Source organism: Papilio machaon, chromosome 29 (genome assembly GCF_912999745.1).
Source record: "Papilio machaon chromosome 29, ilPapMach1.1, whole genome shotgun sequence".
In the NCBI taxonomy this organism is placed as follows: Eukaryota; Metazoa; Arthropoda; class Insecta; order Lepidoptera; family Papilionidae; genus Papilio; species Papilio machaon.
In genome coordinates, this window is record NC_060014.1 from 2,120,347 (window position 1) to 2,135,580 (window position 15,234).

Consider the following 15,234-nt stretch of genomic DNA (forward strand, 5'->3'; position numbering starts at 1 on the left):
AAAAGTGGATTGTTGAGGTTTCATTTGGCCACAAAAAAAGATCTGTGATCTCTACCTACCCTCTCTGGGTTACAAGTGTGAGGTTATGTTGACGGGATGACGATATGTTTTATATAGAGATTTTTTCTCAGAAACCAATTTTATTTTATTGTATGTATTTACGTTTTTCGTTATTATTATTGTATATTAATAAAAATATAATTTTCATTTATATTTTAAGCATGTACTGTATTTATATATTTAATGTATTTAATAAAAATAATTTTTTTTAGAAGAAAATTTATTTTGTATGTTCCAGGAATATGGCAATTTTGTTATGTCTCTTAATGTTGTCACTTGTATGTACATTTTGTGAAGTTATTAATATTATAAATTAGCTTTTACCCGCGACTCCGTCCGCGCGGAATAAAAGAAAATGCACACAAGATAAAAAAGTTCCTATGTCCGTCTCCTAGTTCTAAGCTAACTCCCCATCAATTTTCAGCTAAATCAGTTCGACCGATCTTGAGTTATAAATAGTGTAACTAACACCACTTTCTTTTTTATATATAGATTTATTTATTCATACACATCTAAAGATTGTTCATCGGATCTTTTCTCGCAAACTTCTTTCAGATGTCTATTCAATTTGCTGTTACCCTGAAAATAAAAATTGAAAAATATATTAACTAGAACAAGTTTAGATGAATGTTTGAAGATTTAAATCGCCTAGATTCAAATATTTATGTTGTCTTGTGCATTAGAGGCTATTTAATGGCACTAAAAATATAAAATTTCCTACCTTAAAACTCTTCCCGCAGAGATGACAGACGCGTCTTTCAGCAGGTAGTCTTCTAGAGGTAGTTTTAGGTAGTGTGTTAGAGTGAGTTCTCCTCTCGTGTGCCTCCAGCGCCCTCTTGTGAGGTAGTACTCGAGGACATTTACCGCATTCGAAACTACGGTGGGACAATTAAAATGACATTTTACAGATCCGTAAACTAGATGGCGCTGTTGTTAATTTTTTTTTTAAGTTTTTTTTTTGTTACCTATTTGTTGCAAAATTGTTTGACTGATTTTTTTGAAACTTTAGTATGTTAATGTAACCATATTAAAAAAAGGTTCTGAACAAAATTTTTTTAAAAAATAAATATAAATACAGTAGAAAATGGATTAGCGAGAGTCCAAAGGTTAGAGATGTTTCTCTCGCTTATGGAAGTAGTCCGGCGAGACCGGATTCTCGCTTATGATGGTTCAACAGTATATTTTTCGTTTAATTTTTTTTTAATCTGCAGCGAGTTTTTTTTACTACAATCAATATAGTATTGTTTATCAGCCATTTAGCCAAAATATATAGAATTTTTCGCTTCTTATCGTTATAATTAAGATTTTTCCTGAAAAATAAAAAACTTACACAGTTTGTTGATGATTCAAACTATTACGTCTATGTGCCAACAAACTCTTCCTTGTGGAATAACTAAGTCCGCAAGTTGTACAGTAATGTCTCTCCCCTGTCATCTGATGTCTCTTCTTGTGCTGGTTCTGTGTGTACGGACTGCTGTACACCGCTGAACATGTATCACATGGGAATTTCTTCTTTAAATGCTTCCTGAAATTATAGATAAGGTAGTTGATGAAATTAAGTTATTTTTATGTAGAACACATTTATATTCTAGTTCCCAACATAATTATTTAAAAAAAATCTTATTACGTTTTTTTTTCATCTAAACCTAAATTAGCGAGAGTACAAGGGATTGAGATATTTTTCTCGCTCATAGAGGCTTCTAACTCGAGTTTCTCGCCCATCGAGGGCAGTCGTTGAAACCGGATAACTCTCGCTCTAGGTTCATTTCTATCCCTTAAAATTATTTTTACATCCATCTCTTGCCATTCTAGAATTATAGTACAGTCTGTTCAGTCTTTACATAATTTCTCAACCATTTTGTTCAGTGTAAACACAAACTAAACACTCACAACATATGTGTTCTTACAGCGGCTTGATTACGACAAGTCTCCCCGCAAACTGAACACGGGAACACCCTTCCAGTGCGAGAATTGTGTACCCTTCTTAAATGTTGTTGTAAACCACTTGTATCCCTGTTAATATAACTTTTTTATTATAAACATATTTAGGAAGGCGAAATATACTATTTCTATGTCCCGTCCTCTGTATGTTAAAGGTTTTTTTTTATAACATAAGATGGCAAACGAGCAAACGGCCACCTGGATTCGCCGAAATAGCGAGGCGACTGTTGCCCATAGACATCCGCAAATGTAGATGTGTTGCCTACCTTTAATTAACGGAGAAGGGGGACGCACAGAAAGAGGATATTTCTCCTTTCTATGCGTCCCCTCTTCCGCCAAATCCACTTCCCCTTCATATCCTTTCTTAATAAGAAAAGTATGGGAAGGGAAAGAGGACTAATGAGTCCTCCGGCATCACACTCATCAGACTGTACTTGGAATTACTTCCACTTGACGCCTGTCTTCTGTGAGGTCGTGGTATTTCACTGAGTGAGGTCCATTCGTGCACCCAACAAATATTGTTGCGGGATCTACCACTGAAGCGGGTATATGAAGGGACTAACAATCGAGTGAAGGCAGTTAGTGTGACAGCACTAAATCTATATATATAAAAGAAAGTCGTGTTAGTTACACTATTTATAACTCAAGAACGACTGAATCGATTTGACTGAAAATTGGTGGGCAGGTAGCTTAGAACCAGGAAACGGACATAGGATCATTTTTACCCCGTTTTCTATTTTTTATTCCGCGCGGACGGAGTCGCGGGTAAAAGCTAGTCTAATCTAAAATCCATTAAATTTACTACATAAAAATACAGCCATCTCTTTCACTCTCTTAGTAATAAACAGACATGACAATAATGTCAATACACGAGAAATTCAAGGTTCAAATATGACTTGTATAAAACTCACTTAAACAAATTAGCACACAGATGACAAGCGACATAATCACCACCAACACTTCTGTAACACTCCCCAGCGTGCTTCGCCCGTGCTCGAGGCCGAAGCAACGCATCGCAGCGTACACAACGATATCTCTCCGAATGCAGCGAAGTGTGAGAGCGAAGCACAGCGTGAGTTGCGAAGCGAAGTGTACACAGTGTACAACGGTATTCACCATTTGACTGGAATATACAAGTTTAATTATAAGTAACAATTAATTTAATCTCACGTTCAATAAATAAGTGCAAAATACGATATACAGTCGAACCAAGATAAGTGAGAATCATTGTCCGATACCAACTAACAACCTCCATAAGCGAGAAATTCTAGTTAGAGTGAGAATTCTATAAGCGAGAGAAATATCGCAGTCTCTTGGACTATATTCAACTGTATAACAAGAAAAAACTTGTTTTATATAGAACTAGTTTTTACCCGCGACTTCGTCCGCGCGGAATAAAAAAAAGGCACACAAGAAAAAAAAAGTTCCTATGTCTGTCTCCTAGTTCTAAGCTACCTCCCCATCAATTTTCAGCTAAATAAGTTCGACCTATCTTGAGTTATAAATAGTGTAACTAACACCACTTTCTTTTATAGATATAGGTTATTTCTTACTTTCTATTAACTACTAGGTGCAGCCCACGAATCCATCCGCGCAGAATTATAAAAAAAACCTTTAATAGCCTATGTGTTCTTCAAGGCTTTATTCTACATCTATGGCAAATTTCAGCGAGATCCATTGAGCCGTTTTGGAGATACCTTCTAACAAACATTCATCCATCTAAACTTTTGCATTTATAGTAAGTAAAATTATGTAGAGGAATGATTTTAATGTATAGGCACCAAAACTACTGAACTGACAACAGACATAACCTACATTTAATACTAGATTTTTTAATTCCACACGGACAAAGTCTCGGGCAACTGCTAATATCTATATATATAAAAGAAAGTGGTGTTAGTTACACTATTTATAACTCAAGAACGGCTGAATCGATTTGACTGAAAATTGGTGGGCAGGTAGCTTAGAACCAGGAAACGGACATAGGATAATTTTCACCCCGTTTTCTATTTTTAATTCCGCGCGGACGGAGTTGCGGGGAAAAGCTAGTCTATATATATAAAAGAAAGTCGTGTTAGTTACACTATTTATAACTCAAGAACGGCTGAATCGATTTGACTGAAAATTGGTGGGCAGGTAGCTTAGAACCAGGAAACGGACATAGGATAATTTTCACCCCGTTTTCTATTTTTAATTCCGCGCGGACGGAGTCGCGGGTAAAAGCTAGTATAATATAAAAGATAAAACATCACCTCTTCATGTCTCATCATATGAGTTTGATAAGTATCTTTGAATAGAAAACCCAAAGCGCAGTTAAAACATTTAAATTCAGATTCCAAATACTTCTTTTCCTTTCTATTCCCTTCTAATTCCGCTTTCTGCTGTTCTATGCTTAATACTATCTTTTCGAAACCTTTCTTTTTTGATTTTTTTGATTTCTTTTTTATATTTGTATCTTCTATTAGTAGATCTTGTGAATTATTTTCAATATACCCTACATCATCTTCATTGTAATCATTAATATCATTTTTTGAATCATTAAATTGTTCATCTTCTTCATCTTTATGATTATTCACATCATTAAAGTAGACACAATCATTATATTCACTTTTAACATCTGTTATAGATATATTGTCAGTTTGTTCATCTTCAAGTTTTATATATTCTTGTTCATTGCATTTGCTATCATTATTTACATATATTTCATAGTTTATATATTTCTTATTATCTATATTTTGGCATTCATTATCTGTGCATAATATTTGTAAGTCAATATCAGTTCTTTGTAGATTTAATGTACCCTTTTCACTGAAAAGAAATATGAAAATATATCAATATATGTTTGTTCCCCTGGGGTCTGGGTCAGGACGGCGCGGGATCAGAAAGTGGAGACTTATGTTGTTGGAGGCCAAGGGCCATTTCGGACACTGAATCATTCTAGTTAGTTTGTTATTGAAAAAGAGGATGAACTAGTAAAGAATTGCCAATAGTTGATCCATAGCTCATGGATATTGTCAACACCGAAAGAGCCACAGATGTATCATTGTTTTAAAGGGAAGTGTATCTTTTATCAAAGGACTCTAACCATGGGTTTCTAAAACCTAAAATTTCCATTTAAAACATATTAAGATAAAGACAGGGATGACAATTTGTATTATATACATTAACTAGCTGTCGCCCGCGACTCCGTCCGTGCGCAGTTAAAAAAAAAATGATAAATAGATGTTGGCCGATTCTCTGACCTACTGAATATGCTCACAAAATTTCATGAGAATCGGTCAAGCCGTTTCGGAGGAGTACGGTGACGAAAACTGTGACACGAGAATTTTATATATTAGATATAAGTTTTATCAGGAAATATGAAAGTTATTAGTTTACATTATGCCACTAACAATAGGACAGTAGGGCTGAAAATCAGAACTGGCATGTAAACATTAACTGGCGCTAGTGTACCAAAACAGTCCATGTGAAACCAGCACCACTGTCATACTGTACTGGTATAAGTAAACGAGATATTATGTGTTTTTAAACCACTGGAATGATTTTTACATATTAAGTTATACTCATGGGGTAGTAGCACACTTACTTTGTATGGAAATGTAGTACGAAAAGATTATATTCCTTTTAATAATTCAAACCTTAGATTCAATAAATATGAAGCTAATGGAATCAAAATGAAATTAACAACCTTTGGATAAGCAAAAATGCTTAAAAATAGGTGTATTTTACAATCTTACTAAATATTATAAATGTGAATGTTTAGATGTATGGATGTTTGTTTGAAAATATCTCCGGAATGGTTCAATGGATCTTGATGAAATTTGTCACAGATGTAGAACATAGTCTGGAAGAACATATAGGCTACTTATTAAGTTTTTTTTTTTTAATTCTGCATGGACAGTAGCAGGCGGCAGCTAGTTTAATCATAAATTTATGAAATTCATACCGAAATAGTACTGGATATTCCAAGCTTCTTTTTAGACATATTGATCTGAACCAGGCTAGTTTATTTAAGATATGGCAACAGATGTGACATAGATAAGAATCTGAACAAAGCTGAAAGAAATATTAGAAAATTTTAAACTAATTTTTAAAGGGTTTTTTAATCTATATTTATGACTAAAGATGACATTAGCTTTTAATTATATCAAGCCAAGATACACCTGGATTAATACTACAATAATGATAAAACTGTGCAGAGTAATAAAATAAATTAGTTGTAAAATTTTCTCAGTTTGAAAGAAATTTCGTCACTAACGAAATAAAAATTAATTTTTAAATGATTTACCAACATTCATTCCGATGACTTCTCTGTATTTTTCTCTAATTTCTTCATTTGTATCAGAATTAACTGTGCTGTGACAAATAAAACACAAAAATGAAGACATTTTAGCTAATATTGCAAGAGAACTATGTTATTTGAATGGGCAATTTAGAGTAACTTATGTATTAATACAAACATCATAACTAATGAAAACAGGTAAGAATAAGAAGTAAAAGTAAATTTTAAACAAACGTGAATATTAAAAATGTAAACAATTATTTTGACTTTGACGTTTATCTGGATGATAGATTTTTTTATAAAGAATATACTTTACCAAATAACAACAGACTATATATTACTTATTTTTATTCTGATATTTTGAAGTTAAAACATTAATGTAACAATAAAGTAATTGTGAATGTAAAATACAAATATTTTAACATAAAAAGGTACAAAAGGTAACATTATTCACAAAAGTGTTCATTTCGAATCGAATAAATCGAATTGACTGACATTAAAAATATCTGACCACATTCTTTTAGTTTTGCTTTTATATAACTTCAGAATATTCACGGTATTCTTTTTAATATCATGTATCTACCCTAATTTATTAAGAAAATTCATAGGCTTAAGTTTAAAATAATTACGATTATTTGGAAAAAATACAAGTAAAATCGATTTTTGTTAGAGTCGATTTAATATCGCATTTGATTTGACAACACATCATGTCACGCACTTGCAGGTCGTACATCATTCAACGAATTTTTTTTGCGCTTTGACTATTGTAAAATTTTAAAACATTTCAACATAAAAAATAAAGGTTTTCACAGTGCGAAAATTTACATGATGTGAAATTAGATCCGTTTTTTAAGTATGGTTTTCTCGTGACTACACCGATTTAATGTCACTTGTATATTACATTTCGATTGTGTACCTTAATTGGTACATTGTGTAAAGCGTTGGAAACACATAGTGAATTAATTGTATGCTAATAAATAAAACAGACGATCGTTTATTGACTTTTACCGGAGGTGAAGAAATGTTGAGCCGGTTCACACATACAGTGAATTTCGCAACAAGACCCTGGGTGTTAATTTGATGACAGAATTTTGCGGTGTCGATAAAGTTTTTTCATGTAAGTATATTTTGTATTTCTGTATGGGGTGGTGTTAAATCCAATTATACGGAGGTGTTGTGACCTATAAGCTTAGTCGTATACTTAGTTAGCAAATAAGAATCTTATTAGAATATTTTTTTACTAAAACAATTTTTATTAGCATTAAATCTTTCAGTAAAAGAGCGTCGGCGGCGCAGTTGTAAAGCGCTTGGTTGGACTGGACAGAAATTTATACGTTAAAGTTACGTCCAGATTTAATCCCTGCCATGTACCATAATTTTTAAATTTCTAATTTCATATGTTCCTTTAAACAATAATCTTATGGTTGAGGAAAACATTGTAATGCAACCTGTACATATCTGAGAAGGAATTCAAAGGTATGTGTGAAGTCAACCTATACTGGGCTAGAGTTGTTGACTATGGCACCCCTAAGTTAGACAGGCTCTGAGCTCAGTTGGAATGTTTATAAGCTATAATATAAATGTAATAATCTTACTAATATTGTAAATGTGAATGTTTAAATGTATGGATGTTAGTTTTTAGGTATCTCTGGAAAAGCTAAACGGATCTTGTTGAAATTTGTTATAAATGTATAACATAGTAAGAACACATAAGCTACTTAAGTTTTTTTAAATCCCGCATGGACGGAGCCACAAGCGACAGCTAGTCTATGCTAATATTATATAAAGGAATGATTTGATTGTTTGTATTGGGTAGGCTCAGAAAGTACTAAACATATTTGAACTCATTTCACGACACTATTGGGAAGTTACATTATCTCAGGGTAGCATAGTTTTTTTTATTCTGCACAGATAAAATAATGGGCAACTTGTATTATCTATATTTGGGCATTAAAATGCATGTTGGGTTCAACTAATAATGTTTTGAATGTTGCTATAATACCTGGTATATTTATATCTAATATATAAAATTCTCGTGTCATAGTTTTCGTTCCCGTACTCCTCCGAAACGGCTTGACCGATTCTCATGAAATTTTGTGAGCATATTCAGTAGGTCTGAGAATCGGCCAACATCTATTCTTCATAACCCCCCCCCATTTTTATACTGCGCGCGGACGGAGTCGCGGGCGACAGCTAGTCAATATATATAAAAGAAAGTCGTGTTAGTTACACTATTTATAACTCAAGATCGGTCGAACTGATTTAGCTGAAAATTGATGGGGAGGTAGCTTAGAACTAGGAGACGGACATAGGAACTTTTTTATCTTCTGTGTATTTTTTTTACTCGGCGCGGACGGAGTCGCGGGTAAAAGCTAGTATGTAATAAGGAAGAGTAGATAGTATTCCCAAACTGCTACGACTTAGGGTCCTTCAAGAAGCGAGCATATCACCATCTCAAAGGCCGGCAACCTTGAAACGAATGAACACCTTAATGTTACCGCTGTTTGTTTGCCCCCTTATATAAAAAAAAAGATACTGTGCCGACATTATGCAGGGGAATGGATGATCAAAAGTTTTGGAGTTATAATATTTTGTTTGATGTTAGAAAAATTGTATTTGCATTGTTTATAGTTAGTTTATTGATTGTGTTCTTAACGCTTTTATGTCAAAAACATGAAAGTGTTTTAAGTGTTGGCAACTGTCCATTTTATAAGCAAATTTTTTTTTTTATAGAGTTTTGCAGATAATGCTTAAATATAAATATTTAGGCAATAAAGAGTTGCAGAATTTATACACTGTTGAATGTATGAAGTGAAAATTGAACATTTTCAAGTATGTTAGTGTGGATTTCCACTGATGTAACACCTGTAATAGAATGTAAGGGTTGAATGAAATGGCATATGGAACAGCTTTTTTAATATAAGGTGGCTGGCGAGCAAGCGGCTAGTCCAGTGTAGTACTACAACCACACAGAAGACACATGTAAAAGTAATTTCGCGTTTCGTCTGATGCATGTGGTGCCGGATGACTAATTTTATTCCACTTCCCTTCCCTTCCAGTTCTTTTCCATCAGGAAAGAATGGTAAGTGGAAGTGGATTTAACGGAGGATGGAACACATGCGAAAAGGAAATATTCTTTTTCAGTGCATTCCCTTCTCTGTCAATTAAAGGCAGGCAAAACATCTGTTATTGCAGATTTCGACGAATAAGGTGGCTTTACACTCCTTTGCCTCTATATATATAATATGTGCAGGTTGCATATGTTGTTATTCTATCTGTAAGAACTTTACACAAATTTATTTGTCAATACTATCTGTCATATGTTCTTCATCTGTGACAAATTTCAGCGAGTTCTGTACAGGCATTCTGTAGATACATTCTAAGAAATATCCATCCATCCGTCCAATGAAACATTCACATTTATATTATTAGTTATATTTAAAATGGATAACACATTGGTACATGTTGGGGATTGAACCTAAATCTGTAATTTACAAGTCTGGTGTTTCCACTGCACTATTAATTCTTAAAGCATAGTTATTTCTGTATAAAAGAGGTCATATCAAAATTGTTATTATCACACTTATCTAGGTTGTAACTTCTCCGAATAACTTAATCTTATCATGTAAATATATGAAGCAATCTTGTCTTTATATTATGTTCATATATTGATGCTGTTATATACAATATAAATTTTTATCTCGCATATTGAATTACTTATATTTATTGATATGTTTAGTAATTTCAGAAACATAATTTTTTTTTTAATTGAAGAACCATAATTAATTGATCCGAAGCATTTTGTCTTAGTTATTTCAGAGAAAATAAAAATTTATACCTTGTTTATATTATATTATGCCAGTACTGTTGGACAGTGACCACATAAACAAAAAAGAGATTGAATGTGGATGGCTATAAAGGTAGATGAAGACTAAAGAAAGTATGGATGGATTGTGTGAAAGAGAATATGCGTAAGAAGTGGTAGAATTCAGATATGACAGCTGATAGAGATGTATGGAGTACATACTGTGCCGACTCTCCATAGGGATAAGGGCAGGTTTGATGATGAGGACAGTGTTTGCCTGAGATAAGCAACGCATTTGCGATTCCTCTGGTATTGCAGATGTCCATGGGCGTCGATGAACACCTTAGTGTTCCCGCTGCACGTTTGCCCCTTCCCTTATAAAAAAAGGTAGTTGTTTTGGTTCAATGGTGTTTGTGTTTACATTACGCCAGTTGTATTCCAGTGGGAATTTTAAGCTACTGTCCTACTGTACTGGTATAATATAAACCAGGCATTATCTTTTTAATACTAGGCTAAGATATTCTTTTTGTAAGCCATTACATATGAAGTACTTTATATTAATTGTTCATGGAATTTCGTGTATTAGTCATTAATAAACATTGTTAATTATTACTGGCGTAATATAAATTGGGTCGGTTACTTATTAGAGCTATTATAAAGTTGTTAAATGAATTTGCATGCCTCTATTTGGTGTATTTAAACCCCGTTTACACTGTACTACAAAACGCGCGTGCTCGTATTTCTGAAGTGGAAAATAGGTTTAAGATTAGATATTTACTTACTATGTTAAGATTTAGAAATACTTTTCATACGCTACTACGGTTAAAATCTTTTAGTTTTTAGCCGACTTCAAAAAGAAGGAGGTTATCAATTCGTCTGCATTTTTTTTGTGTGTTACCGCGTAACTCCGGCCCTGGTGCTCCGATTTTGATAAAAAAAAAATTAATCGGAAGGTAGTGCTAGCAGATGGGTCTCATTTTTTTTATTAATTTTTAAAATAATTAGAATACTAGCAGATTTTGAGTTTAACTTCAAAATGCGTTGCAAAAATTATGGACATTTTTGCTTTTATCGCTTACGTAGGCTAAATTATAGGAGCTACATTAAAATGATGTGTGGAAGAATTGTAGCTCTTTAAATGTGCTAAATAAAAGTCCGCGATATCATATACATAGATTTATGAAGTCGGCTTTTTTTACGTTTACGATTTTTATTTTTAATACCTGCTAACGTTTTTTTATGGGTCAAGTAAGACTCATTTTCTAATACGATACTAACCACACGCGAATATTATTTTTAAGGGAAATGTATACCATTTCACAGTGCTCTTTGTTAGAATAGAGACAACAATATTTATCAGTAAAAGTGACAAGGTATTAGTCGTAAGGTAGTCGAAAGTGAAGATCTGCAGATCAACTAACAGTTCACACGTGTGAAGCAGATCGGATCAATTTGTAACTGCTCAGAGTTATGATTTGCGTTTCGGGATGGGAACTGTGAGTCACCAGACAACTCACGGCTGACTGACAGATGAGCTGTAAGTTGAGTTGCAGCTCAACTGTTGTCTATGTGACCTGATTTGTGAGTTTCCGGTTCGTAGCTTTTACACAAGTCTACAAGGAAGTGGAAAAGTAATTTTAGTGTTAAGTTAATTATATTCGCCTACCATGGAAACTTGGCTTTCTTATCTCACACAATCAATCACAATATCATAACACTGGTGACTTTATCACTGATAATATGTCATCAGAGATCCAATGTTATCAAAACTGAATTATGGACGTTGCGATAGTATTGTGTTGGTTTTAAATTGATTTTTTTAAATGACTGACAGACAGGGTAATGTTATTCGAATGTATGTAATCTTACTATCTTGCTAATATTATAAACTAGCTTTTACCCGCGACTCCGTCCGCGCGGAATAAAAAATAGAAAACGGGGTAAAAATTATCCTATGTCCGTTTCCTGGTTCTAAGCTACCTGCCCACCAATTTTTAGTCAAATCGATTCAGCCGTTCTTGAGTTATAAATGGTGTAACTAACACGACTTTCTTTTATATATATAGATGTGAATGTTTAGATGGATGTTTGAATGTATCTCCGGAAAGGATCAATGTATGTTGATGAAATTTGTCACAGATATATAGCCCGGGAGCCAGGTACATTTTCGGTCAATTATTTTCTCTCGAGCGAAACTTCGTAAAATGCATAAGGGACTTATACTACGAATACTCGCGACCATCAGCTGCGACTCCGTGGGTGAGGTGGGCAGTGGCAGCCTCCCACGCATGGAGGAAAAAGTTTTTTTTTCAGTCATTTCCTCTCATTTGAAAATTTATCAGAGTATAGTTTATGTAGTATTTTAAAAGAAAAACATAGTCAGCTGACCATAACACGGTGAAGTTTCGATTGGGAGGGACTTGGTCATGAAAATCTGTCGCTGGCTCCCGGACCAATAGAACATAGTCTAGAAGAACACATATGCTACTTATTACGTTTTTTTTAATTCCGCGCGGATTTAGTTGCGGGCGACAGCTAGTTCAATTATAATTATTGTAACATCCTGTATCTTAAACGACTGATCAGATTTGGACTATTTTGACTATCAGTTGATTCTTATTCCTTCCCTGAGTGTCAGTAAGTCGGTTTTTTTTTTGTTTTTTAATTAAAAAAATATTTCGACAGTCAATTATTTTCACTTTTGTCTGTTAAATGTAATTACTATCGTAATTAACCTCGTTTGTTGACATAATTTTTACAGGTTGTTTTATCAGTATTAATGTTATTCATGTATTTTATATTTAAACTAGCTGTCTGCGACTCCGCCGGAATTAAAAAAAAAACATAATTAGTAACCTATGTGTTCTTCCAGACTATGTTCTAAATTTCATCGAGATGAGCTCTTCCGGTGATACACATGTCCGGGATAAAAACAAAAACTATGTTTATGTACTATGTTTATTAGATATCTTGGCGGCTCTTAATTTCGCGCATGTCTCTGCACAGAACACAATTGTAAGCCCTCCCTCTGCACTGCGCTCCGATCATCTTGAGCAGCTAAGATATTTGAAAAGGACTATACCAAATTGATTCGTGAAATTCCACACTTCCTTCGTGAATTACTAATATTATAAATGCGAATGTTTAGATGTATGGATGTTTATATGAAGATATCTCCGGAACGGCTCAACAGATCTTGATGAAAACACATAGCTGTTTGAACGTTTAGACATAAAAATCTACGCGTCAAAAACATAACCCTCCTTGTCATTCGGATAAAAAACGAATCCTTGTTTAATATTCTTGAAAACATACCAGTAGTTTATATTTAAATATATACTAGCATGATGATATTTTTTTGGGCCGTCTCGAATCCAGAATAGGCTATGAATTAATTCATTGTCGCCAAAGTCACGTGGCGTTTGTGAATTTAATTTCACAAGTAAGGTTTGGTTGCAGTCTGATGACTGTGCGTGATGGAAGTCTAATTTTAGTCCTTTTCCCCTTTTCATTCATCTCTTATAAGAAAGAGAACGCATCGTAAGAGCACTCTCTGTGCGTCGTATTCTCTGTCGAGTAAAGTTAGCGCATCTCAGATTTCAGATGTCTATGGCTTACGGTCACTTCGCTATTTTGATCGCAGCTTACTCTCATTTGATCGTTTGATATCAACAAAACTCAGGCCTGTATCCCAGAGGGGTAGGCAGAGATCAAGGACCTCCATTTGGTGTGGCCAAATGAACCTCCGCAATCCACTTTTTGCCATTTCGAGAGACGGAACGTGACGGGTGGTACTGCGTCGCCGTCTTTTTCTACCTGGAATTCATACATGTGCGGGTTGCATCACGATGTTTTCCTTCACCGTAGGAACTTCGGATAAATCTACATATGTAAATCGAAAAACACATTGGTACATGGCGTGATTCGAACCCAGGACCTGCAGATTACAACTCAAGTGCTTAACATCTGAGACACCGACGCTCATATGTATATAAAACGATCTATAAAAGCATCTATGGAGAGAAGTTAGTCGATGTTTATTAGTAACTTAACTCTTTCGTGTATAGTTTTTGGTTACCTTTGCACGTTTCTCTTTGCACCAGAAAATTCATTTGTGGTTTTTTTTCTGGAACTTGCGACTAAAGAGGTATATAAAGTTTATAAAAAAAAACTGTTTCGGATTCAACGATTGAAAAAACAAATGTAGATTTTGTTTCGCCGTAAGAGGGTTACCTTCATCAGCAATTGTAATAGTTAGTTATTATTCATTGTCCGCAACTGACAATGTTATAGCGACAGACTTTTCTGGATGCGAGAGTGAAGTTTTTTTTTATCACATAAGGTGGTAAACGACCAAACGACCACCTGAACGCTGCGTAGACATCCGCAATTGCTGAAGCGTTGCCTACCTGTGAAAGTGAAAGAAAATATATCCTCTTGTTATGCGTTCTCTCCAACATCTAAGGAAGGAGACGTGGACTAAAATTAGGCCTCCGGCACGCAAATTCAATTTTATTGAAGACTAGCTGTCGCCCGTGACTCCTTCCGGGCGGCATTAAAGAAGTAGCCTATGTGTTCGTCCAGATTATGTTCTACATATGTAGCAGATTTCATCAAGATCCGTTCAGCCGTTCCGGAGATGTCTTCAAACAAACATCTATCTATCTATAAGTAAGCATTCGCATCTATATATATAAAAGAAAGTGGTGTTAGTTACACTATTTATAACTCAAGATCGGTCGAACTGATTTAGCTGAAAATTGATGGGGAGGTAGCTTAGAACTAGGAGACGGACATAGGAACTTTTTTATCTTGTGTGCATTTTTTTTATTCCGTGCGGACGGAGTCGCGGGTAAAAGCTAGTTTATAATATTAGCAAGATATATAAATTACAGGTCATAAAAGGTTATATATTCAATATCATGGTAACCAAATGTCTATTTAAACGAAAGCAATTGTCTACATTCAACGTTATTTTATTTTTTCAGGTTCATTACCATATCCACTTAATCATATTCCTATGTCCTGTAATCATTCCGTATTTACGTAATTAAAATTTAATTGTTAATATATTTTCTGACATTCCATTTTTTTTAATTTAAACATATTATTTATGACTTAACCGAGAGAGATATATGATTAAATA

General features: G+C 34.2%; 1 protein-coding gene across 2 annotated transcripts; it reads right to left on the reverse strand.

Annotated features, from left to right (window-relative positions):
* Positions 1-519: 519 nt before the first annotated feature.
* On the reverse strand, positions 520-6,455 carry LOC106721316 (zinc finger protein 574). 2 transcript variants are annotated; one of them, XM_045685166.1, is made up of 8 exons: positions 6,294-6,455; positions 5,948-6,057; positions 4,254-4,809; positions 2,913-3,124; positions 1,951-2,073; positions 1,391-1,585; positions 782-935; positions 520-639 (listed from the first exon to the last, which is right to left on the reverse strand). In XM_045685166.1, the coding sequence occupies exons 1-8, from the start codon at positions 6,387-6,389 to the stop codon at positions 559-561; spliced, it is 1,527 nt and encodes a 508-aa protein (XP_045541122.1). In that variant the 5' UTR covers positions 6,390-6,455; the 3' UTR covers positions 520-558. The 2 variants fall into 2 exon arrangements, with proteins under 2 accessions (XP_045541122.1, XP_014371725.2); XM_014516239.2 differs by having other exon boundaries at positions 521-639; positions 6,290-6,341.
* Positions 6,456-15,234: the final 8,779 nt, after the last annotated feature.